We start from the raw sequence: 26,756 nt of genomic DNA on the forward strand, positions 1-26,756 counted from the left end.
GCATGCGCACTGCGCACTCATGCGCACCCACCACCTGCAACCCTTCAGCTGCTTGGCGTCGCATCGCGCAGATGCTGTACACTGTGCATGGGTGCGCAGGTGGCCCATTTCCTACAAATACAGGTAAGGAACGAGAGCGGGTGGGCCCTCCAAAGCACTGTTCCGGTACGGTGGCTGCTACTTCTGCCAGGCACCGGTATGTATGTATGGGGGCATACCCCCTGCAACCCACTACTGGTCTGCAGGCAAGATGGCAGAAGTCATGCCATGATCCAAGTCCTGCCTCTTTTATATATTTTGGAATTGGGTACAGCTAGTCTAGAGAAAAAAAGGACTAGAGGTGACATGATAGCAATGTTTCAATATTTGAGAGGCTGCCACAAAGAAGATGGAGTCAAGCTATTCTCCAAAGCACCTGAAGGCAGGACAGGAAACAATGGATGGAAACTAATCAAAGGGAGTAGCAACCTGGAACTAAGAAGAAATTTCCTAAGAGTGAGAACAATTAACCAGTGGAACAGCTTGCCTTCCGAAGTTGTGGTTGCTCCACCACTAGAGGTTTTGAAGAAGAGACTGGACAGCCAATTGTCTAAATTGCATAGGGGCTCCTGCTTGAACTAGAAGACCTCCAAGGTCCACCCTGTTATTCTGTTATATGTTATTCTATTATATGTGCCTATGACATGAAGGCTTGTATAAAAAGGATGGGACTTTAATTCTGGCACCAGTTCTGCTAAAATGTCTGTTTTGCTCTCCACCCTGTGGTCACCTCTAAATCCTGGGTTTAAGTTTAGAATCACAAATCTATTTAAATACTTCCAAGATTGTGATAAAATAGTGATTTAAAAATTTAAAAATATAAAATATAATTTAAAAAACAGCACTTTTGATAGTTCACTACTTTATATGACTGCCCAGAGTTATCACCCCAAACTTACCAATAACATTAAGAAATAATTGAGCAGTGGCTGATCCACAGTCACTTTTCAGCTTCAACATGATGTTTCCGGTGTCTTCTCTCACACATTTCGTTATGGTGAGCATGGCCTGGTCATGGGACCTCTCCATGGTGACCCTCTCTTCTTCGGTCACCTCAATGCCGTCTTTAAACCAGGTGACCTTGGGCAAAGGCTTGGCCTTGAAGGGCACTTTAATGAAAGCTGTCTGTCCTGCCTTCACAGTCACCGGGTGGGCAGCAAAAGCTTCCAGGAGAGAAGGGTCAATAAATGGAGGGTCTTAAGAGAAGAAACGATGGGGAAATAGGTTAGAACCATGATGGCGAACCTATGATACCCATGATGGAAGTGGCACAAAGTGCCATCTCTCCAGTCACATGAGCCATCACCCGTTGCTCTTCTAGGTTCCAGGGCACCAGCCAGCTGGTCTTCAAGCCCCTGGGAGTGCCAGAAACCAGAAGAACAGCCGCCGGACATGCTTCCGTGTCAGGGGTGGGTTCCGGCTGCTGCTGCTACTGCCGGTTTTCCCAGGTACGCATTTTGCATGCTTAATGCATGCTACACGCGCATGCGCAGTACCAAAAAAATACTTCTGTGCATGCGCAAAAGCAAAAAAACAAGAGATAACTAGTTCAGGGGCATGGCAGGCCAAGTTACTACCTACTCGGCTGAACCGGTCCTAAGTGGTAGGAACCCACCTCTGATGCATGTGCCCGGCGGCTGCTCTTCCGGTTTCCAGTACGTGCATATGCGCACCAGCCACCTGGTCTTCCAGTTTCTGGTAAACATGCACACGTGAAGACCAGCTGGCCGGTGCACATGCCTGTGCCGGAAACCAGAAGATCATCTTCCCAGCGCATGCATGTGCAGCGGGCAGCTGTTCTTCTGGTTTCCAGCACATTCTCCCGTTTCGGCACTTGGTGCCGAAAAGGTTCACCAACACTGGCTTAGAAGATGGCTATCAGGCTTATGCAAATGTGTCTGTTTCACTGTTCAGTCTTCGTCAGTGACAATGATAGACTTTGCAGTACAGATAGTCCCTGACTTATGACCACAATTGAGCCCAAAATTTCCATTGATAAGTGAGACATTTGTTGAGTGAGTTTTGTCCCATTTTACGACCTTTCTTGCTGCAGTTGTTAAGTGAATCCCCGCGGTTGTTAAGTTAGTAATACGCTGGTTAAGTGAATCTGGCTTCCTCATTGGCTTTGCTTTTTGCAGAAGCTCGCAAAAGCTGATCACATGTTCCCAGGACATAACGTACATGCTAGTTGCCAAGAGTTCATATTTTGATCACATGATCATGGGACTTCTGCAACGGTCGTAAATATGAAAAATGATCCTAAGTCACTTTTTCAGTGCCGTTTTAATTCTTCATGATCACTAAACAAATGGTTGAGAGTCAAGGATTACCTAGTAGAATTCCTGAGGTAAAATTAAGATCTTTCCAGAAAAAAAAATTTACAATACATACAACAGTGAGATCTGAGTGATTCACATGCAGCGTATCAAATGAGCTGTGGAGGTCATTCCACTTATTAACAGACCTTTTAATGTGACAAACGATCTACAGTATATATTCGTTGATGCGTTTTTACTTTACATTAAGCATAATAGCTTTATTTGGCTTTGGTTTTCTGTGATTGTAGAGGTTAGTAGGGCTTGCCGTTTAACATGTTATGGAGACCCAACGGTTCTGATTTATTCAACAATGCTTAAAATACGGCTTAGTATGTTGTATGACTCATTGTTGAATAATACAACGTTCAAGCAGAAATTGCACTAACAACTAAGCCTGGACTCAGATCTCAAGCAGAATTGTTCTGCTTGATTGAATTGCTCCCATTTTAAGAGTCTAAACGTATGTATTTAACAGTCAAATTATTTGCTGCATTGCACATCATAATAACTGTTCTTAGCAAAAGATTTCCTAGTAAAACTTCATACAATGTGGAGTTTCTTTCAATCTGGTTAATGGATAATGGTGAGCCAAGACTTGTTTATTCATGGTCGATTGAATAAACTACAGTTGCCTGACTTTCTGCTTCAGGCTAAGCAAAACACATGCTACTCAGGACACATGAATACAATTTTGTATTATTCTGCATTGAATAATATTTTGGTAACTACTACAAACCAGGTGGATATCTACCATGCTTTTCAGAAGTTGGGTTTCACATAACTTTACCACCGGTTCGCTGTGCACCGAAACTGTGAGTGCACGCATGCATACGCTCACTTTGTGAGCGTATGTGCCTTTTGCGCATGTGCTTTGTTCATGTGTCTGGTTTGCACATATGCACTTGGCTTAGAAAACATGGCTAAATAGGATGGCATAGAGAGCCGGGGCAGGTGGGCTGGCCCACCTGTGAGTTGCCACTACCGGTTCGCCTGAATCGGTCTGAACTGGCTGAATACCACCACTGATGCTTTTGTAACGGAAGCCCAAGAAGAGTAAAACCAGAAGTACAATCCCAGAGCAGCGAGAATCGCGTACCTGCGATGCTGATGGTGGCCTCGCTTTCTGCTCCTTTTGCTCTGAAAGTATACTTCCCTTCAAATTCCTCACCCATCTTGTCAATGATCAACTTGTGCACAGCTCCTTGCTTGACAATCTGGATTCCTCTCATATCTGTGATCTGCAGAAATATTTTTTGAAAAATACACACGTCTCAAAATGTTCTAATTAGAAACAGGAACACTCTGCGCAACTATTAGGCTCAGGTCTCCCTGGGACCTATTCAAGTATCCTAATTTAGCATGATGCCCGTTTTCCCACGAGAGTCCTCAGCTGAGCCCTGAGGTATGAACGTTATGATCCTAGAAGGCCCAGGTTTCTTCACCACTTACCTCTTTGCCATCTTTGAGCCACACACCTTCCACTCTCTCATCATTCAAGACAACACAAAGCTCCGCTGGGTCTCCTGTAGCTGCTTGGACATCTGATAAGCCACTCTTGACGGTAGCAAATCTCTCTGAGGATAGAGGAGGAAAGAAATCAGAACAGGGAAAGCCAAAGATGGATTTATGAATGAGATAAGCATGGGAAAGAATAACTTTCATTAAGCTAGTGCAAATTAATTGTGAGAAAGCTATCGGTCTTGGTGTACTTCCATACCACGTCTGATTTTGCAGCAGTTTCCAGGATGCTAGAGGGCAGTGAAGTATCTAAAAGCACTGAGACCAGAGCTGGATGAAGATGTGACCAGCCTTAGGCAATGGAGAAGTTGCTTCCCTCTTTCTTATGTCACAGATAGCAGCCAAATAATTGGAAATCAACCACCCCCAATTTAGAGGATCAGGACTTGCTGTAGGTATGCACAGTTCTGTCCTGGGACACACGTGTGTGTATGCATGCATGTGTGTGTGTGTGTCAGTGACGTGCGGTGAGGGTTATGGCTGGGGAGGCTGGTGACGTCATCAGGAAGGCGGGGAATGGGACCACGTGTGCAGACCACGTGTGCAGACCACGTGGTCTCGTTCTCCGCCTTCCTGAGTGTACATTAAGGGGACCGCGGCGTAGCATTACTTCCTCCACCGGCACCAGTCCCTTTCACCCCGCTCAAGCCTTGCCGCCTGCAGCCACCGCCCGCCCTCGCTGCTCCTTTCGTTGCTTGCCCGCCTGTCTCTAAGGCACGCCAAAGCCTCCTTCGTCCCCCCCCCAGCGCGCGCCCTTTTTATTTCCTGCGACACCCCCCCCATTTCGGGAAAGCTTTCCCCATTGCCTGGGGGGTGAGGGGGGCGGCTCCTCTCCCCCCACTCCCTCCGTCCCTGCCTCTCTCCTCAGCCCCAAAGCTCCGTCCGCGCGACTCACTTCCAAGGCGGTGGCTGCTCCATCCCGCTCCGGCTCTGGAAGCGACCGAAGATCAGGCTGCGTCGCTCGCTCGCTCGCCGGACTGCTTCGGCGCCATTCTGGCTACCTTCGTCCATCCGCGCCCGGGAGATGCGGAAGCAGTCCGGTGGACAAGTGACCGAAGATCTCGCTGCCTCACTCGCTGCCTCGCTCGCTCGCTCGCCGGACTGCTTCGGCGCCATTCTGGCTACCTTCGTCCATCCGCGCCCGGGAGATGCGGAAGCAGTCCGGTGGACAAGTGACCGAAGATCTCGCTGCCTCACTCGCTGCCTCGCTCGCTCGCTCGCCGGACTGCTTCGGCGCCATTCTGGCTACCTTCGTCCATCCGCGCCTGGGAGACGCGGAGGCAGAAATGTTGTCGGCCTCCCGATGACGAAAGCAAGCGACTGGTTCGTCATCCGGAGGCGCCGACAACATTTCTGCCTCCGCACCTCCCAGGCGCGGCCGGACGGATGTATATAATATTATATATATAGTATATAATATTATATACTATTATTCCATGAAGAGAGGTGAGGCCCTGCCTCCCTTGCCTCTAGTGACCGCACGTCACTGGTGTGTGTATTATCAAGAACTACTGCTAGAATGATTATAACTCACAGAGCAGCTTCTGGAGAATTCAGGGTTAATGAGCTTACACAAGCCAGAGTTTGCTTGCTTCTGGCACCAGCGTTTTGTCTACATGCAATCACCATAAGAAAACCAGCAGCTTTGCTGTCACTCCCCAACCCAGACAAAAGGAAGCAAGCAACCAATCAAGGAGGGATGCTGCAATCCAGAATCCTGCACTGACGCTGCAAAAGCATCCAGAAATTATAGTAGCCCTTTGGTCTGAACCAGAGAAGCCTGATTCAAAGTCCATTCAGTCATAAAGTTCTCTGGGGGAAAAGGCTTGTCCTGTTGTTTTACCTGGTGCAGATGAACGGGGAAGGTGGGGATGGGAGAACTACATCTTACCCTTGTAGAAGAAGAACTGCCTCTAGTTGACTAACCAGAAGAGATGTTGTTGACTGGGGGGGGGGGGCGGGATCTGTCCTTTTTCATTTCAGATAGTTCAGATACTACAAACAACCTTTGTTGTGGATAGAGTGATGAGTATTTAACCAGTAGACTCTAGATTTCTGTCTTAGTTTCTCTTTCCATAACTGCATTACATCCTTTCATGGGCAAATTGGCTATAAATTTCCAGGTTTACTTGGAAAAAGAGAATGCACTGCATGTATCTTTCACCTTCATCTTTACCACTAAAAATTGTCATTTTTATTCAGAAAAGAACATGGAATATAGCTGGGTACTCGTGAAGCAACTGGAATCATCTGTAACTTGAGATTGAAAGTCACACAATACCATACCAGCCTTCTTCTTATTCTCTTCCACTCAAAGCTTATCACTCATAAACAAAGGCAATGCATCAGTAGTGAAATTCAAATATTTTTACTGCCGGTTCTGTGGGCTTGGCTTGGTGGGTGTGGCAGGGGAAGGATACTGCAAATCCCCATTTTCTCCCTACTCCTGGGGGAAGGATATTGCAAAATCTCCATTCCCACCCCATTCTGGGGCCAGCCAGAGGTGGTATTTGACGGTTCTCTGAACTACTCAAAATTTCCGCTACCGGTTCTCCAGAACCTGTGAGAACCTGCTGAATTTCATCCCTGCAATGCATACAGTATTGTCTCGAACTCTTACCTTCCACAGTTACATTACAATTGCTGTAGTATTCTGTAGGGTCACTTTCTTGTGTGGCAATTACCATATATTCTCCCGAGTCACTTAGCTCGGCATCATCTATGATCAGTTCTGCCATCTTCCCTTCATGGGTCATGGTAAATTTGGAAGATCTTTCAATCACCTTCCCGTTCTTCATCCATTTCAACATCACATCTTTACTGGTCAGCTCACATTCCAGGCAAGCTTTGCTTTTCTCCTTGACTCGAACATTCTTCAGGTTTCTGACAAACTTAATTGGTGTTCCTTAAGAGAGAGAGAGAGAGAAGACAGATGTGGATTGCACATGGTTCAATCAATGCTATGCAAATCATGCATGGGAATCAAGATTGGTAGCTACAAGCAGCACACTGATATACAGCAAAGTAAGGAAATGGAAAGGTGCCCAAGGCTTGGAAATGAGGACGCAATTTATGAAAATATAAATGTGGAATCTTAAAATAGTCTTATTGCCCATAAATATGTTTGCTTTCTCTATAAAATCAAAAGCACACTTGTAATCTTTTTTTACAGATCCCCTTAGGCACCTTCATATTCATTCAGAAAACACTGGTTTTGTTAGCAAAAGGGTATATAGATATCTATCAATGCCACAGTAGCTAATAAGGTTTCTCTAACTGTACTCTATGTTTGTGGCTGTCTAAAGTTTGTTTGTGTTGTGAGAAACTACTCCTTAGAACAAGCTTTAGAACAAATGTCTATGGAGATTCTCAGTCATCCAGGTCCCATGGTTGTCCCAAATCCTACCCCACCATCTAGTCAGAACCGAAGAAGCTTCTTGAATGAGAAGTAAAACATCTTCAAAACAACAACAACAATAAAGTCCAGTTGCACTTTTGAGACAAGCTTTAGAACATTACTGTCACTAGAATGCTGAGCACATATTTGTTGATCACTGCCGCTGGAGTCTCTTTGAAAACTCTGGTGGATAGCAATAAAGAATTTTGGAATCGCTTGGAAAACAGCAGATAGGAATCTTTTTGTGTGTGTGTGAAAAATAAAACCTGTCACCTTCGCATGACACATTGCTTGGATCTACATGAATTAACAGTATGGAATTAGGACAGTGTTTCAGATGGAGTTGAATCTTGAACAGAAGTCTCATTCGAAAGAGATTATCATACATCCAAGGCAGAATGGATGCTTCTAATTTTTCCTGTGATGAATAAATACCTTCAGAGAAGCATCAACTCCGTTCTGATGCTTCTGAGCTACGAATGGCAGTGCTGCATCAAGCATACCCAAAAGGGAAAGAAATGCTGCCAAGTTGTCAAAAACTAGAGAAGGGAAGGGATTTAGTAATTGACAGGCTTGTTCTTAGTTCAGTGGCAATCTTATGAGAAGATCTCAATTGGGCATCCCAACTGGAGTGCCATTTGCAATGGTACCACTAAGACATGTTCCAGTTGCAGTGTCTTAGACAGCGACAAGGCTCTTATGGCACTGAGGTAGCAGATAATGGAAATATAAGGCAGACAAATTGTGAATGGGATTTGAGGCAATATTGAGAATGCTTATGGAACAAAAAAAAATATCTAGATTTTTTAAAAACTAACTAAGACATGTCTGTAACACAGAGCTCAAACAGTGTCCAGTTTGGGAGTTGCTGTGTTGATCAGGGAAGTGCTAAGATGTCATAGTTCCCGCTTTCTTGTAAAATAGAGCAACATATCCTTTCTCTAGATCAATGATCCCCAACCTTTCTGGTTTGGTGGATTGGCGGAAATGGCAATGGCAACCGTGGTGGTAGAGGGGATGCAGCTTCATATGTGTGTACACACATACTTGCCCCCCTTCTGTGGCCTGGTTCCAAATGGGCTGCAACCCAGCACTGGGGCTGCAGACCAAGGAGTTGGGGACCCCTGCTCTACATGTTTGGGACAGTAGAACTTGCATGATCCTGTGTTATAGGAAGATTGCAATCTCTGCCCCACAGTCTTGTGGTGTCTAGTTTCCGCTCATTTTCTAATCAAAGAATAAAACAAGAAATGCCATAGAAGTAACTTTCCAGTGGGAACATTCTCTGGATCAAAGGAACAAGTCAAGCTGTCTGCCAAGCCAGTGAGCCAGGAAAGGCTAACCAAGGGGGTTCTCCAATGTTAATCTTTTTCTCTGAACTCCATACTCCCTTATTCTGTGGAATTGTGGAAAATGAAACAATGTTGAAAAACAGATCATTTCGAAATCGGTCTTTTGATGCATGCTGCATTTTGTAGCATTGAAATGGAGAGACATCAGATGAAAAGTAATTCTATTGCTCATTGAACTTCATAAAATAGGGTTTACAAAAAATATTTTATCTTCACATCTCCCACTGTGTTTTTGTTTCTCTGTTATGCCCAGAGGCGGGTTCCTACCAGTTCGGACTGGTTCAGCTGTGTAGGTAGTAACTCGGCTGGCCACGCCCCGAAACCAGTTCTATTGGTGGTGCTATAGACGCCACCATCTTGTTTTTTTGCTTATGCACATGCGCAAAACCATTTTTACAGTATCGCACATGCGTGCATAGGGCACATCAAGTGCCCACCCACAGCGCTTCCCTGAGCGAACTGGCAGTAGCGGCAGCCGGAACTCACGTCTGGTTATGCCAAACCTCTGAATACTTTGTTTTACGCAACAAATTCTTTCAGATATTCAGTATTTCATTCTCACTGTCATGTGATTTAATTAATAATAGTTGGTAAAGCCAAAGATTCATCTGCTATTCAGTACCAAACGTAAGGTAAAAACAGGAACAAGTGAATTATCAGAAAAAGAAAACAGCATCCTATTTTCACTTTCAGTTCAGTACTAAATAGCATCATTTTAATATAGGTAAAGCATCAGTTGCTTGCCTGAAACTCAGGCAATAGGAAATAGTTAACCCTGGCATCTCTTACTCTGAATAAAAAGCTCGGTTTCTGTCAACAGGCCTCCACCTTCAAAGCTGACCTTCCCCATGTCACTCGGGCGGACATCTTTAATTTTCAGGGTGTGTGTCAAGCCATCTTCAGAGGTGATGATCTCGTACTTATCATCCCGCTTCAACTCTTTTCCATTCAGTTTCCAAACAAAGTTGGAGACCTTTTTGGAAAGGCGGACCTCAAGCACAGCAGTCTGCCTTTCGGTTACTTTCATGGGTTTCAGATCTGACAAAAACTGCAGAGGCTCGTCTGTCAAAAGAAGATAAAACTCAGAATGAATGCTGCTGGTTACGTCGATGCTTGTCGATGGCAAACGTTTAAAAATACAGTTTCCACATCTCAGTTCTGCATACAGGTAGTCCTCGATGTACAACCACAATTGTGCCCAAAATGTCTGTTGCTAAGCGAGAAAGATGTTAAGTGAATTTTGCCCCATTTTACAACCTCTATTGCCACAGTTGTTAAGTGACTCACTGCAGTTTCTAAGTAACACAGTTGTTAAGTGAGTCTGGCTTCCCCGTTGACTTTGATTGTCATAAGGTCGCAAAAGATGATCACAGGACCACAGGACACTACAACCATCATAAATATGAATCTGTTGGCAAGCATCCAAATTTTGATCACATGAGCATGGGGATGCTTGCAATGGTTGTAAGTGTGAAAATGGTCATGTGACTTTTTTCACTGCCATTGTAACTTTGAACGGTCACTAAAGATTTACTGTAAGTTGAATGCTATCTGTATTACTGTAGCAGAACTGGATATGTGCCTGGCCTGGGAGCTGCATGTACCCTTACCCAAAAAACTCTGACATTTTTTGCTCCCCCCCCTAGAGTTTCCCAACTTTTTCCAGACTGTCAAAATCCAGAAACTTGTGATGTTCAGTGTAACATGTTTTCTTTTTAAGAAAAAATATTTCCAGTAGATTTGTGATGTCCTTGATGACAAAACCCAAACTTTTCAATGCAGCTCCCAACTCCCTGACTCTAAAGAAAAGATAAAGATTATGACTCATACAAGTGGAAGACATGATCTTTCATCATTCTCACATTAAATGAAAGAAATCAAACTTACCGATTACATGCAAATTTGCAGACAGAACTTTATCACCTATGACGAAAGAGTAGGCACCAATGTCACGTTCGTTGACGTTAGCAATGTACAGCATAAACTTAGTGCCTAACTGCTTTGCGTCATATTTTCCTAAAGAATATTGAAGACGCAGGGGTTCATCACCCTAGAAAGAAGAAAATGTGATGTTTTTGAAAGGTTCAGTAAACACACAGCAGTGTTGTTAAAATAAGAAAGAGGGCTTTGTAAAATAGCTACATCTATCTCTATCTATCCCTATTATTATCCCCCGCCTGGTTCATCATCTTCTTTTATGATTGGCACCATCAAGGATGAAATAAATTCATAGCACAATACCTGTTTGAGCTCTTAGCATGAATGTTATATCTTATTAAGGCTGTCATGTCTTCTTTTTTTTATTATTTTTTAAATTTTTTTATAGACCGCCCCCTCTCCCCGAGGGGACTTGGGGCGGTGTACAGACAAAAGCTAAAACCATATATACAATGACAATATTAAATACCCCTTATTAAAAACAAATTAAATATAGGGTCTGTACAGTGATAATAAAAATTAAAACAGGTTAAAAGGACAACCCCTTAAAAATTTAAATGCTGGCCAGGAGGATTAAAAATTAAAACTACGGTTGGGCCAGGCCAGCTAATTGGAACAGGTGGGTCTTGAGTTTCTTGCGGAAGGAGCGGAGATCGGTAGTAGTTCTGATGTCGGGGGGGAGGTCATTCCAGAGGGTCGGGCCCATCACAGAGAAGGCCCTACTCCTGGGCGCTGCCCGCTGGCATTGCCTAGTGGACGGCACCCGGAGGAGTCCCTCCCTGTGAGAGCGAATTGGTCACAGGGATGTATGGGGTAGGATGCGATCCCGCAGGTAGCTAGGTCCTGTGCCATGGAGCGCTTTAAAGGTAACGAACACCTTGAAACGCACCCGAAAAGCCACAGGTAGCCAGTGCAGCTCGCGCAGGAGAGTTGTTATATGGGAGTACCTAGTACATCCCATGATTACCCGCGCGGCTGCATTCTGGACCAGCTGCAGCCTTCGGGTGCATCTCAAGGGGAGCCCCATGTAGAGAGCATTGCAATAGTCCAGGCGGGACATCACAAGCGCATGGGTGACGGTGTGGAGGGCGTCCCGGTCCAATAGGGGGCGTAATTGGCGCACCAGGCGAACCTGGTGGAACGCCCCCCTCGCCACGGCTGTCACATGGTCATCCATCGACAGCCACGCATCCAGGAGGACGCCCAAATTGCGTGCCCATTCCACGGGGGCCAGTTGTTCGCCCCCGATGGCCAGTGATGGAACCCACTGGTTGAACCGGGGCGCCTGTATCAACAGCCACTCCATCTTGGAGGGGTTGAGTTTGAGTCTGTTGCTTCCCATCCAGACCCGCACGGCCTCCAGGCACCGGGACATCACTTCGACGGCCTCGTTGGGGTGGTTCGGGGTGGAAATGTACAGATGGTACTCAACCCCAAAACCACGAATGATCTCACCCAGCAGCTTCATGTACGTGTTGAACAGGAGAGGCGAGAGGACCGACCCTTGTGGCACCCCACAAGTGAGTGGCCTCAGGGTCGACCTCTGCTCCCCTGCCAGCACACATTGCGTCCGGCCAGAGAGGTAGGAGGAGAACCACCGCAAGATGGTGCCCCTCACCCCCAACCCCTCCAGATGACGCAATAGGATACCATGGTCGATGGTATCAAAAGCCGCTGAGAGATCTAATAGGACCAGGATGGAGGAGCAACCCCCGTCCTTGGCCCTCCAGAGATCATCCACCAATGCAACCAAGGCTGTCTCCGTGCTGTGACCGGGCCGGAAACCGGACTGGCGCGGGTCTAGATAATCAATTTCCTCCAAGTGGCATGGGAACTGTTGTGCCACCACACTCTCTACAACCTTTGCCAAAAAGCAAAAGTTGGAAACAGGACGATAGTTGGTTAACATAGCTGGATCCAGGGAAGGCTTCTTGACTAGGGGCCTCACCACCGCCTCTTTCAAGGCGGCCGGCAGGAACCCCTCTCTTAGAGAAGCGTTGACTAACTCCTGGAGCCAGCCTCGTGTAACCTCCCAGGATGCCAGTATAAGCCGGGAGGGACATGGGTCCAGTAAACATGTAGTGGCTCGCAGTCGCCCACGCAACCTGTCCATATCATCAGCAGCAACAGAGTCAAACTCCTCCCAGAATGGTCCATCAAGACTCGCCTCCGACGTCCCCCCTGGACTGCTGGGGGGGATCCACTCGCTACGGATTTGAGCGATTTTGTCCTGCAGATATTCCCCAAATTCCTCTTCTCTACCCTGCAAGGGGGCTTCCCGCGGCCTCTGCGAAAGGAGGGAGCGGGTCACCCGAAACAGGGCGGCAGGGTGGTTATCTGCGGACGCAATAAGAGTGGCGCAATATTGACGCTTGGCCACTCTTAATGCCACAAGGTAGGTCCGTAAGTAGGCTCTTACCTGTGTTCGGTCAGATTCGGAGCGTGAAGATCTCCATTTGCTCTCTAGGCGTCTCTTGCGGCGCTTCATTACCCTTAGCTCCTCGGTAAACCAAGGGGCCGGGGTGGCACGCTGCCACAGGAGAGGCCGCAAAGACGCAACCCGGTCCAAGGCCCCGGCAGCCGCATTGTTCCACGCGGCCACCAGGTCCTCCATCCGGGAGCGGGTCAGGGCTACAGGAAATGGCCCAAGCTCCGTCTGGAACCTTTCAGGTTCCATCAGGCGCCTGGGGCGGAACCATCTAGGGCCTTCTGGTTCCACCTCCCCGCGATGGGGGGTAGCGCCTGGGAAGTCGAGCTGGAGAAGTGAGTGATCTGACCATGACAGGGGTGTGTAATGACTAAATCCCCTATTCCCAGATCCCTCTTCCACTGGCCAGAGACAAAAATAAGGTCCAGCGTGTGGCCTCCCTCGTGTGTGGGGCCCTGAATTATTTGGGTCAGGTCCATGGCTGTCATGGAAGCCATGAACTCCCGAGCTGCCTCGGATGACTCGCCCATCGATGGCAAGTTGAAATCCCCCATAACCAATAGCTTGGGGGTCTCAACTGCCATCTCTGCAATCATCTCGAGGAGCTCAGGCAGGGCTGCTGATGTATAGCGGGGAGCCAAGTATACAATCAGCAAGCCCAACTGTCTCCCTGGGCCCCACTTCACGCCTAGAGACTCACACCCGGATATCTGTGGCACAGTGAACTCTCTCGGCTCCAGATCCTCCTGTATAATCACCGCTACCCCACCACCCCTACCCAGGGCCCACGGCTGATGGAATGCACGGTATCCTGGTGGGCACATCCTTCTTGAGCAATGACAACCTCCAGGTAAAAACTGCACATTCAATAACTGGCTTCAAGGTAAGTAAAATTCAAACTTCCAAACAGTGAACATTTATTACAAAATTAATGCATGGATTCAGCTGGACATTTCATAAAGCAACTTTAGAGGTACCATATTTTTCGGAGTATAAGATGCACTTTTTTCCCTCAAAAAAGAGGCTGAAAATCTGGGTGTGTCTTATACACTGAATACAACATTTTTTTGCCTCTCAAAACCCCACTCCTTCACCAAAGTGGCCATGCCTTTAGGAGGCTTCCAGAGTGTTCCTCAGGGTTGGGGAGGGCAGAAATCAGTGAAAAATGGACTGTTTTTTTGCTCATTTTTGCCCCCCAGGCCCTTGTAGTACTCTATAAGCCTCCTAAAGGCTATTCATGCTGGCGTGTGTTTTTTACAAAAAATGGGCTATTTTTGGGAGGACTGCAGAGTGCAAAAACTTTTTTTTAAATTTGTCTCTTCAAAATCCTGGTGCATCTTATACTCCGGTGCATCTTATACTCTGAAAAATATGGTATATTGTAGCTAATCCATTTTGTAAAGTAGATAAAATGAACAAAATGAAATGAAATCCAGAGCATTTTCCTCTGGGCATGCATTAACAAAAAGGCAGTGTGGTGACTCAGTGGTTAAGATGCTGGATTTGTCGGCTGGAAAGCCTGAAGCTCAAGTTCGAGACCCAAGCACCAAGTGATGGGATGAGCTCCTGTCCTCGTTCCAGCTCTTGCCAACTTATCTGTTTGAAAGCATGCAAATGTGAGTAGAAAAATAGGTATCACTATGATGGGAAGGTAGCAGCGCTCCATGATGTCATGCTAGTCACATGATCAAGGAATTGTCTTCAAGTAGCATTGGCTCAATGGCCTTGAAACAGAGATGAGCACTGCCCCCTATAGTCGGCAACAACTGGTGGAGTAAAATATGCAGGGACTCCTTTATCCTTTTTCTTATGCATTACAATGCAACTAATTCTCCCACCTCACTTTTTCATGGAACATAAAAAACTTGCTGCCTTGCAGAAGTAATTCCTCATCAAGGTGGCTTTAAGCCACAAGCTGGACAATCAAAGGATATATTTGGCCCTTGGTTGATTCACCGACAACCTATAAGATGCAGCTGTGTCCCCTTGTTGCGTATTTATCTGATCAGGCTAAAGTTTGTTTATATAAATTATTGACAGAGCCACCCATCTCATAGCAATGACTCTGGGTAGTTTACAATAATTTAAAACATCACAAAATTACAAACTCATGAAGCTCCAATTAAACAATACCTCCTGGATAAAACTACATCACCATCACCAAGACTTGCTTGGTCCAAATGCCTAGAAGAACAGCCCTTCAGGGCCTTATGAAGGGCTAATAGGCTCAGGAGGTAAGGAGAGACTTAGTGTAGGTGAGGAGATACTTTACTCAGTCCCTCCATTGATCTTACTCAGTGTTGTTGCGCCTTAACATCAATTACCGTATTTTTTGGAGTGGAAGACACACCTTTTTTCCTCAAAAAAGAGGCTGAAAATCTGGGTGCATCTTATACACCAGTGATGTCAAACCTTTTTTGGCTCGCGTGCCATAAGTGGGGGGAGCACAGGGGGGTTGTGTGTGGGCATACCACACCCATAATGCAATGCGCGACCCCCAGTGCGCATGTGCGGACTACAGGCACTCCCCCCCCCATTTTTACATGCTTTTTTCGCCCTCCCCAGGCTCCAGAGACTTTATAGGAGCCTGAGGAGGGTGAAAACAGCCTCCCCCGCTCCCCTGGATGCCTTCCAGTTTGCTCGGAGGGTCGTTTTGAGTGCTCCGAAGGCTTCAGGGACCATCCGGAGGCTTCCTTGACATCTTCGAAGTGCTCAAAATGACCCTCCGAGCAAACCGGAAGTCACTTTCGGTTTGCTCGGAGGGTCGTTTTGAGCACTCCGAAGGCTTCAGGGACTGTCTGGAGGCTTTCCTGATGCCTCTGGATGGTGTCCGGGGGGGTGGGGGAGGCTGTTTTCGCCCTCCCCAGGCTCCTATAAAGCCTCTGGAGCCTGGGGTGGGCGAAAAATGGCTTTTAAAAAGGGTGAATTCAGCTGGCCAGAGTGCACATGCGCGCTGACCAGCTGACAGGGCAGCGCCTCACGTGCCCTGACAAATGGCTTCGCGTGCCACCTGTGGCACTCATGCCATAGGTTTGCCATCACTTTTATACACTGAATACAGCATTTTTTGCCTCCTGAAACCCCACCCCCTTCACCAAAATGGTCGTGCATAGCCTTTAGGAGGTTTCCAGAGTGCTCCTGGGGGCTGGAGAGGGCAGAAATGAGAGACAAATAGGCTTTTTTTTACTCATTTATGTCCCCATTCCCCCCAGGAGCACCCTACAAGCCTTCTAAAGGCTATTCATGCCCTTTTCGCAAAAAATGGGCCATTTTGGGGAGATCTAGTGTGCAAAAACCTTTTTTTAAATTTTCCTCTTCAAAATCTTGGTGCGTCTTATACTCCGGTGCATCTTATACTCCAAAAAATACGGTAGTTGTGGGGAAAGCGGTGATTGATAGCATTGTTGCTAGGCCAAAAAGCCTTATCCCTTATCCCTTAAGCTGTTGTCCGTTGGTCTTCACAACAGACTCACAGAAACCTGGAGAGAAATGCTGAGACACGATTGGATAATGCTTTCTGGCCTGCAGTAACTGTGAAAGTGTATGTATGATATGATGGATGGAATATTGTGCTGCTTGTCAACATAGCTGCAATTTCTAAACCTCAGTCAAGCACCAGAGTCAGTTCCCAGAATGGAAGAGATTCCTCATCTTGCTGTAGACCAGGGGTGTCCAAACTTGGGAACTTTAAGACTTGTGGACTTCAACTCCCAGAATTCCCCAGCCAGCCATGCAAGTCCACAAGTCTTAAAGTTCCCAAGTTTGGACACCCCTGCTGTAGACAAAACATAGCCTTTGCTCTCACCCACTAACTTTCATAAGTTACAATAAATAAAAATACAATTACTTTTAACCACATCCTCTTCATATTGGCATCCCTGAGTTCCAGAATACAATCAAATATCGCTGTAGAGTCCGCTTTAGCAGAAACATCTTCCAAGGGTTTTAGAATCTTTATAGTCTGAAACATAAAAGTAGATCAATCTTTAGATAATTTTTTATATTTATTTTTAATTGTTATTTATTGTTACATTTACTTATTGCAACTTGTGTAATACTCATGTTGGATACATAGATTTGACCATAAACCTCTTGAGTCTGTAATCCAATATTTTTCTTTTAATGTATTTCCAATATTACTTGTAAGGATGCTGCGTTGTTAAGCCTCTGACCAAAATAGGAACAGCTGAACTTGGTGTGTTTATATTTTGCTGTATATATAAGAGAAAATCAGTAACTAATAATCTTTCAGCATCTTCAAGCCAACAAATATATTCTGGCAGAAATTTTATACATATCTTTTGCATTGTTGCACTATTTGCATGAATGACAGTCACTTGCACTCGCGTACAGCTCCATTTGCGCAAGCAGTGGGTGCACATGTGCACTGCAGCTGCCATTCATATGGAACCATCCTCTCTCCTCCCCCCACCAGTCCGCCAAGGTGGAAAGATCGGGGACTGCTGGCCTAGAAGTGAAGCTCCTTGCCTGGCACTCAGGAGGCCGAGAGTTCAATCCTAGGCAACAACAGATGCTTCTATATCAGGGCGCAAAGAAAAAATATCTGCTGCGAACTTCGCATAGGCATCAGGAAGGGCATCCAGACAGTAAATGCTCAGCTCCATTCATTTGCCCTGATTCCACCTTGATGAAAGGGATTATAGGGTCAGGGGAAAAAACCATTTTCCCATAGCAGACTGACAGCATATATAGCCCTTTAAAGGAAAATTATGGCCCTATATTTAAATTATGACACACACGTAAGGCAACTCAAGAATCCAAGGACTGGGTGAATCCATCACTGACCTCAACTTCTTTTTTCTTCATCTCCTTCAGCTTTTTAAGCAGTCCTCGAAAATCGGTGAAACCATACTCCATGCAGATCTTCTCAAAATCTTTCTTAGGCACCTGGGAGAGGATCTCCAGCATTTCTTTTTCATCAATCACTTTTTTCTCCTTCTTTGGAGTAGGAAGCCCCCTACATACAGACAGACAAAATCAATGGGCTTGTCATAAAACCACATAAGTTCTTTTGTGGAACCCCTTCTCCCTTAGCCCCCAGTCAGAGTTACAATTCCATCTATAGGAGGAGAGAATGGAGAGCCATTAATAATTTCATCAAGTACGTACTTTGACCTCAAAAAGCTATCCAATTGCAATATTATTCTCTATATTATCTTGATAATACCCACTAAAATATCATGAAAAAGCCTCTTGAAGCAACCTGATTCATGAAATGAGGTGAAAAGCTCTTACGTATTACCCAGCTATGTGTTACCACTCGGGTGATCTCAAAGCATGACGCATGATAGGGTGGGTTAGTACCTGAATGGGAGATTACTAAAACATTTCAGGGCAACAGCTGACATTAGAAGTCCTTTTCCAGTGCAAAGAGACTCTTCCTGCCATTTTAGACAATTCCAGTCAGTTTCCTTCTCCCTGACTATATTCAGAACCAGATAGATGAGTTCCTTGAGACAGTAATAGGAACGGACCCCATCAGGATAATTTGGGCAAAAAACAAGCCTTTCCTGACTGCTTCTCTGACTTTGGAGACTGTCCTGAAGAAATTCAATGGTCTCCCAATAGTCTTTTCAAGGCTTAATTCAGGGGTGTCCAAACTTGGGAACTTTAAGACTTGTGGACTTCAACTCCCAGAATTCTGGGAGTTGAAGTCCACAAGTCTTAAAGTTCCCAAGTTTGGACACCCCTGGCTTAGTTAGAGGTGGTCCTATGACCACAATTGAGCCCAACACTTCTGTTGTTAAGTGAGACATTTGTTAAGTGACCTTTTCCCCATTTTACAACCTGTCTGGCCATAGTTAAGTGAATCACTGCAGTTGTTAAGTTAGTAACACGCTTGTTTAGTGAATCTGGCTTCCCCATTGACTTTGATTGTCAGAAGGTCGCAAAAGGTGATCACGTGACCCTGGGACAGTGCAACTGTCATAAATACAAGTCATGCTGTGAATACGGGTCATAAGTGTGAAAAATGGTCATAACTACACTTTTTTCAGTGTAGTTGTAACTTTGAACAATCACTAAATAAACTGTTGTAAGTCAAGGAATGCCTAGATTGCCCATGGAAATTTAAGTTGAGTTGATTACCTTTGCTTCAGTGGTGGGTTGCAGGTGGTACATCCCGGTACGGGCGTACCGGAGCCTGCCCGGAGGACCGGATACCAATAGCAGCTAGAGCCTCGTGGAAGCTTGAGGAAGCGTTGCAGGTAAGTATGATGCATGTGGGCACTGAGCGCAGATATGTTGGTGACGCTGGGGCCATTCTAACCGTACCAGTTGGAACGGAATCTGGAACCCACCACTGCTTTGCTTGCATGTCTACCATAGGGTTGAGGTTTGTTTGTTTGTTTGTTTGTTAGGTACTCCTGCTGTTTTCTTGAAAAGATTTTGGAAGTGGTTTTCTCTTGCCTGCTTCCTGGGACTGACAGAGAGTGACTGGCCCAGCTGATTCCTAGCCTGATTCCTAGTCCTAACCAAACTGGCTTTCTTTCCCTTAGTTACCGTATTTTTGGAGTATAAGATGCACATTTTTCTCTTTAAAAAGAGGCTGAAAATCTGGGTGTGTCTTATTCACTGAAAATAGGATTTTTTGCCTCCCGAAACTCCGCCCCTTCACTAAAATGGCCGTGCAGAGCCTTTAGGAGGCTTGCAGAGTGCTCCTGGGGGCTGGGGAGGGCAGAGATGAGCGAAAAACAGGCCAAGTTTTGCTCAGTTTTGCCCCCCCAGCCCCCAGGAACACTCTATAAGCCTCCTAAAGGCTATGCATGCCCTTTTTTGACAAAAAGCAGCCCTGTTTTCACAACAAATGGGATGTTTTTTGCTCATTTTTGGGGAGGCCACCCCCCAGGAGCACTCTGCAAGCCTCCTAAAGGCTATTCATGCCTTTTTTTAAAAACGGGCCCATTTTCGCGAAAAATGGGCCTTTTTTGGGAGGTCTGCAGAGTGCAAAAACTTTTCTTTTAAATTTGCCTCTTCAAAACTTTGGTGCGTCTTATACTCTGGTGCATCTTATACTCCGAAAAATATGGTACCTCTTCATTTTATATGTGTTTTACTATTTAGGATGAAAGGAGGCTCAGTACATAATTAGCTTTTGGGGAACAGCCCAACTTTGCCCAATCTCTCTGGGATCCAGGAGACTGTAGCATCCTAGGAGATTGATGTCATTATACTCCGGAGAACTATGAAAAGTCCCTTCTGATATGTTTTCTCTACTCCCATCCTGTTCCTTCTGTGGGCTGAGATATCTCTTTTCTGACTGTCGTCTAGGCTACGGTTCTCCCAAGGTTATTCTCAATCTCATTACACCTGGGGAAACTGTTGCAAACTGATAGAGGTTTTCCAGGAGAGGCAAGGAAATATGTTGGATGATACAAATTTGGATGTTCTGGTTTGGTAAATAGCTGAATAGAGGAACGAATATAGGAATATAGTAAAGAGAAAGTGAGACAGATGGCCCCAACCTTATCTGCTTGTTGTTAAGCCTTAAAGACATGTCCCCCCACCATTGGGGCTGAAGACTGTGATCCTGTCGGATATGACATTTTGTTTGACTAAAGCTAAGAGATGGAAAGCATCTCACCTTTTTTTCAGCATTTTTTTGAAATCCATCTTTTCTTGGCCTTTAAGAAAAACCATGGAAAAAAAGAGAAAAAAGAGGATTAGTCCAAGAAGCCAAAAGTCTAAGGCAGGGTTTCTCAATCTTGCCAACTTTAACGTATTTGGACCTCAGCTCCCAGAATTCCCCAGTCAGCAAGTTGAGTGAATCATCCAGCTGGGGAATTCTGGGAGTCAAAGTCTACAACCTCTTAAAGTTGTCAAGAAACTCTGGTGTAAAGGAAGCAAGATGTAGATGCTTTGGATATCTCATGGCAGTCTTTCATTACTCAACACCTCTCAGATACATTGGGATTACTACTTCCAAAATGTTCAGCCAGCATAATTGAAGGGAGCAACAATTTTAGCACATCTAGAATTGGTTAAGTTGCGGAGAGAGGAGTTGTTGCATAATTGTGGGCCAGAGATCTGTGGTCCTTATTATATCCTTATTATACGTTTCCCCAGAGTATCCAGTTCCTTTATTCAAGGAAGAGGTACAGGGATTGTTCTAGTTTGAAAATGGGATAAAAGTCTGTAAAGATTCTCTTAAACCTCCAAGTGCTTCAACGACCCTCTAAAAGGATGCAAATGACCAGCTGTCTGCAAGGAATATAAATCCTTCCTTCCCCCACTATCCAGTCAGAACTGAAGAAGCTTCTTGGATGAGAAGTGAAATGTCTCCAAAGAAAAAACAAGGAAGTCCAGTGGTCTCCTGAAAAAAAGCACCTTTGGGACAATTGAAAACGAGGTGTTATTTTTCTTCCCAACTCTGAATGTCTGCTTCTTGTTTACCTTCAGTTATAACCAGGGACACTGTATAGATAATGTCAGCATGCCTGTTGGAAACCACACACTTATAAAGATCACCGTCTGCACTTGTGAGGTTTTCTAACTGCAATGAAAAAACAACACAAATCAAAATGAAAGCACCCTTAATGCTCTAGAGGTCAAATGGGGCATAGTCTGTAGCACTTAGAAAGTGGACATATTTCAGTTCAACAAAGGAGAATTTAAAGAAAGGTTTAATAAGATGGTGGAAACACCCTTGAAAATTAAAAAAAGAAAGCATGATTTTGCAATGCAGAGAAGGAAGCAAAAGAGAGAAGCAACTTTTAAAAAGCCACACATTTTTACCTTGAGGACGTACTCTTTATTGATGCTGTCGAAAAATACCTTTGATCCCTCTTTCAGCGGCACCCCACTTTCTCTTTTCCATGTAACATTGGGCTTGGGGTTACCTATCACTTTAGCTCGGAATATAGCCTTATCTCCTGTTGGCAAGCAACACAGAATGAGATTTGAACAACAAATGAGTTTGAATGTATCAGATTTGCACGTTTGAGGACAATTTTCAGGGTGCCTCAAGGCTCCTAGCCTCTTTCTTTAACAACTAAATGAGATCAACAAGACAGGTTAGCCATCTGTTTGGAGTCGGGTATTTATTTTTATTTTTATTTATTTCTTATTTCATCAAGCATGAATTAGATAACAGATATATGTATAAACATGATTATGAATACATGAAATGGATATACAGTAAATACAAGGAAACATTAGGACAGGGATGGCAGGCACTCTGGTGCACTTATGCACGCCTCTTAAAGACCTCTTAGGAATGGGGTGAGGTCAACAGTAGACAGTCTAAGGTTAAAGTTTTGGGGGTTTGGGGAAGAAACCACATTGTCAGCTAGTGCATTCCAGGCATTGACAATTCTGTTACTGAAGTTGTATTCAAGTTTGGAGCGATTTACCATAAGTTTGTATCAATTGTGAGCTCGTGTGTTGTTGTGGTTGAAGCTGAAGTATTCATTGATAGGTAGGACATTGTAGCATATAATTTTATGTACTACGCTTAGGTCGGATTGGAGATGGCGAAGCTCTAAGTTGTCTAAGCCCAAAATTTCAAGTCTGGTGTCATAAGGTATTCTGTTGTAAGCAGAGGAGTGAAGGACTCTTCTCATGAAATATCTCTGGATTCATTCGATTGTATTAATGTCTGATAAGCAGTGCGTGTTCCAGACAGATGAGCTGTATTCAAGAATTGGTTTAGGAAAAGCTTTGTATTTCCTAGTTTGCAGTTCAATATTACCGGAGAAGAAGCTATGCGGGATTAGATTTAAAGCTCTTAATGCCTTTTTGGCAATGTTGTTACAGTGAGCTTTGGCAATTAGATCGTTTGAGATGAATACTCTGAGGTCCTTGACAGAGTGTGGGTTGTCTACAAGGTCACGTCCACCCAGCTTGTATTTTGTGTTTTGATTTTGTTTGCCAATGTGTAAGACAGAGCATTTGTTGGTTGAGATTTGGAGTTGCCAATTGTTTGACCATTCTGACACATAGTCATTTTGTAGGGTAGCAGCATTTTGTAGGGTATCACCAGCACATTGATGATAATACCTGTCCCAAGATCTACATACTCAGTGGTACATCTTGTCTCCCAAGTGATGCAGGCATGGTCTTATCTCAATATCTGGAGGTTGCCTGGATGGAGAGGAACAGGGTCAAGTTCAAGCTGAGCAAGATTAAGTGCCTGTGAGTGCTTGATTCTACCAGTTCTGGCAGGAACCTAACACCTTTGATCAGGACTGGGAAGCAATCTTAGGTCTTCCTGAACTCTCAGCTCTTGCTTGATAAGAAGTGGAAGCCATGGCTACACCTTCAGCTTGTACATCCTTTGTGCCCATTCCTGGATTAAGAAGCCCTCTTTATGAGACTCATGTCTTAGTTACCACATGGGGGAATTACTGCCTTACAATGCACTAAATATGGGATTTGCTTAAACATTGCTGAGAAACTACAGGTGGACGCAACAATGACAGAAAAGCCTTGCTGTCAGCGTTCTAAATACCATGCATGAAATCAATCAGAAACCAAGGCAGAATCATCCTTAAAGTTCCAATTTAATCATACAGGCAAGTTAGCATGTCTATGGAGTTCCAACTCTAATGTTCTTCCTGGAATTCCACCCAGTTGAAAGTTCATGATCTATCCCCACACCCCGTAATCCATCACATGTTCCAATCATCATCTTCCACGCTGGCATCTACACCCCTCTGCTTCCGGTCAGGTGTCGAGGTGCGGAGACAAAAGATGACCTTGAGCTTCTAGAAAGAATGACAACAAAACATTCCACAATTCTACTCCTTTCTACTCCCCCCTCCCAACTACTACACTAATGAAACAGCATAAGAAATTAATAAGAAAGTGTGGCAGGCCAAAGATCCTAAAAAGAACATAACTACAGGCCTGACACTTGCTTTGCCTTTGTAACACCCATGCTAGGTGCAATTAAAGATGCTAATGATTACCTAGAAAGTTTACATAGTATAGCTATGTATAGTATAGCCTATCTACTTGAAGGACTAGCTTTCGCCTGCAGTTTTAACCTATCAGGTGCAAAAAACCAAGTTCACATGCAGAAGTTCCAGATAAATTATTGTTAAAGTCGAAGCACATGAACCTTCTCAAACTAATGATTAGCACCTGGTTAGAACTGGATCATGGTCAACAGCACTTGGTTTGCTTGTGCCTATGTAAAAATTCATAACCGATGTCTCATTTAACTCCTTACCTGGCTCTGCCAGTCCTCCTCCTAAACGATCCATCCTATGTGTTCCAACAGAATTGGTTTAATTATCTATGAAGTGATCTGATCTTGAAATGAGGCCACTCTGTCGCAGCACTGGTCCTTTGAAATAATATTTCCCCCTATATTTAAAAGTTTCTCCCCTTGGCCACCTTCAAGCTATCTTATAAATGACCTTTTCCCCCCTCCCAGGGCTAGGAATAAGGTGTCAGGGGAAATATGATTTTTCAGTTGGGGGAGATGTGGATGAAATTTATACTATCCCTTGGATCAGTGGTGGGATTCAAAAACATTTATTACTGGTTCTGTGGACGTGGTTTTGTGGGTGTGGCGTAGTTTTGTGGCCGTGGCAGTGAAAAGATACTGCAAAATCTCCATTCCCTCCCAATCCTGCTAACCTGCTTTCCAGCTCTGTTCTCCTGTTAAGGGCAACAAAAGAAGATCCGGTGGGAGGCTGGGAGGCAGCGGGGGAAGGCCTAACCTATTTGCCAGTTCTCCGAACTACTCAAAATTTCCACTACTGGTTCTCCAGAACCTGTCAGAACTGGCTGAATACCATCTCTGCCTTGGATGTTGAAATGCTTCTATATATTCTTTTAATTTGTGAAGCTGTCCAAAGTTGTTTAGGAGTCTGATAGGCTAGAAACTCAATAAACAAACTAACCAACCGACCAATTTAGCATTCTCTATTGCAGGAGAATGGTGTAGAACAGTTTGTTGAGTCTTTTCATATGACCAGCTTCAGCTTTTCATTGTGAGATAAGTCAAGCCTGCAGCAAAATGTGGAGTGACTTCATTCCAATCCCTCCTTCCCAATTTTCTGTCCCACTCTCCATTAACGTTGACTCCCAAATTTAACTTTAGAAGAGTTTCAATTGTGGCAGTGAGGAAGAGATGAATGCTGGAAATCTTAGTACTCTACTTAAGAATAAGACTACTTATTCTTTCCTTTTGAACATAAATGTGGCAGAGAACCGAGCAGTTGTGGTGTAACACATCTGCAAATATTATATTGGGAAAGGCTAGTATGGAGGGTGAATAAGAGGTTACCTTCAGCTGCTGTCAGTGGCTGAGGCTTCTCCAGAAATTCAGGAATGCTCTGTCCTGCAGGGATTTCCACAGAATGGGAAACCATGCTGAAGGACTCTACAGAAGAAGAGGATTTCTTGGAAACCATTTCCTCTGCAGACAAAAGCAAGCAAGTGTCATACAAAATAACATTTTTCATTAATCTGAGAATCAGCTCTAAAAATATCTCCAGAAGGCAATAATTAGAAAAAAACTGCTCATGTTTTTTTTTCCAGCAATGGATGGTTAAATACCAAAGCACTAAAAGAAATATGTGTAATCATTCCAATAACCTTTAGAACAGATCTCACAGTTCAATATTCACCACAAATTCTGTTTAAAAGTGAAAAAGGATCCCATCTTTCCCAGCCTTCTTTCCTTTGAAGTTATTTTGTCATTTTACATCATCTTCCCATGACTTTCATCAAAGAACAAGTAAGAAGGCAAAAATTATCTCTTGGATTTATTTGCTGTTAATGTAATCATGCCCTCTCTGATGCTTTGGACCTTTCCCAATTTATGAAAAAAGAACATCACGAATTTGTTTGAGTCTGTATTTAATACTCAATTTTAAAAACTTGTAATCATTTGCATTCAAATTTTGTCTCATAAGCAGACAATTACATTGAATATTTTACAAGTTGCCCTTGAATACAAAATCTTTAAATATTTAGAGATTCTTATATTTAGATATAATTTTTAAATAAAATGTATACATGTATTTTATATTTAGCGCTTTAAAGATCCAAGATTTCAAATAAGTTATTCAATAACAACTATGACTCCAAGGAAAAAAATAATTATGGCTATATTAAAAAAAAAAGTAAGAGGACATGAAAAAATGGAACAAGAATTATTTTAGGATTTTAAGCCGTATACAAGTTGTCCTCAATGTACAACAGTTTATTTAGTGACTGTACAAAGTTACAACAGACCTGAAAAGAAGACTTATGACCATTTTTCACACTTATGACTGTTGCGGCATTCCCACGGTCACATGCTTTACATTTAGACCCTTGACAACTGATTCATATCTATGATGGTTGCAGTGTCCTGGGGTCATGTGACTACCTATTGCAGGGGTGTCCAAACTTGGCAACTTTAAGACTTGTGGACTTCAACTCCCAGAATTCCCCAGCCAGCTGCTTGATAGTAGTATGCTCCGATTTCTGTCTTAATTTGAACTAAGCACAAAATACATCGGTTTGGGGAATAACATTCTGATTGCTATTACAAGTAGCCCTCGAATTATGACTATAAATGAGCCCAAAATGTATGTTGCTAAGTGAGAAATTTGCCGACTATTGCCCTATTTTATGACCTTTCTTGCCTCAGTTGTTAAGTAAATCATTGCAGTTGTTACGTTAGTAACACTGAATTGTTGTTGTTAACTGAATCTGGCTTCCCCATTGACTTTGCTTGTCAGAAGGTCGCAATAGGTCAGGGGTGTCCAAACTTGGCAACTTTAAGACTTGTGGACTTCAGCTGGCTG

At 44.3% G+C, this 26,756-nt stretch overlaps 1 protein-coding gene across 1 annotated transcript in view; it reads right to left on the reverse strand.

Moving 5' to 3' along the window:
* Positions 1-25,364, reverse strand: part of IGSF22 (immunoglobulin superfamily member 22) — a 45,784-nt gene extending 20,420 nt beyond the window's left edge. The window contains exons 1-12 of the mRNA XM_081938449.1: positions 25,247-25,364; positions 21,745-21,881; positions 21,403-21,502; positions 20,594-20,633; positions 17,797-17,968; positions 16,838-16,951; positions 10,512-10,674; positions 9,414-9,686; positions 6,496-6,780; positions 3,807-3,931; positions 3,454-3,595; positions 939-1,235 (exon numbers count right to left, since the gene is read on the reverse strand). Coding sequence (XP_081794575.1) covers positions 939-1,235; positions 3,454-3,595; positions 3,807-3,931; positions 6,496-6,780; positions 9,414-9,686; positions 10,512-10,674; positions 16,838-16,951; positions 17,797-17,968; positions 20,594-20,633; positions 21,403-21,502; positions 21,745-21,881; positions 25,247-25,331 — 1,933 coding nt within the window. The 5' untranslated portion in view covers positions 25,332-25,364. The remainder of the gene's footprint in view (positions 1-938; positions 1,236-3,453; positions 3,596-3,806; positions 3,932-6,495; positions 6,781-9,413; positions 9,687-10,511; positions 10,675-16,837; positions 16,952-17,796; positions 17,969-20,593; positions 20,634-21,402; positions 21,503-21,744; positions 21,882-25,246) is intronic.
* Positions 25,365-26,756: the final 1,392 nt, after the last annotated feature.

Source organism: Natrix helvetica, assembly GCF_964273705.1.
Source record: "Natrix helvetica genome assembly, chromosome: 1".
NCBI lineage: Eukaryota > Metazoa > Chordata > Lepidosauria > Squamata > Natricidae > Natrix > Natrix helvetica.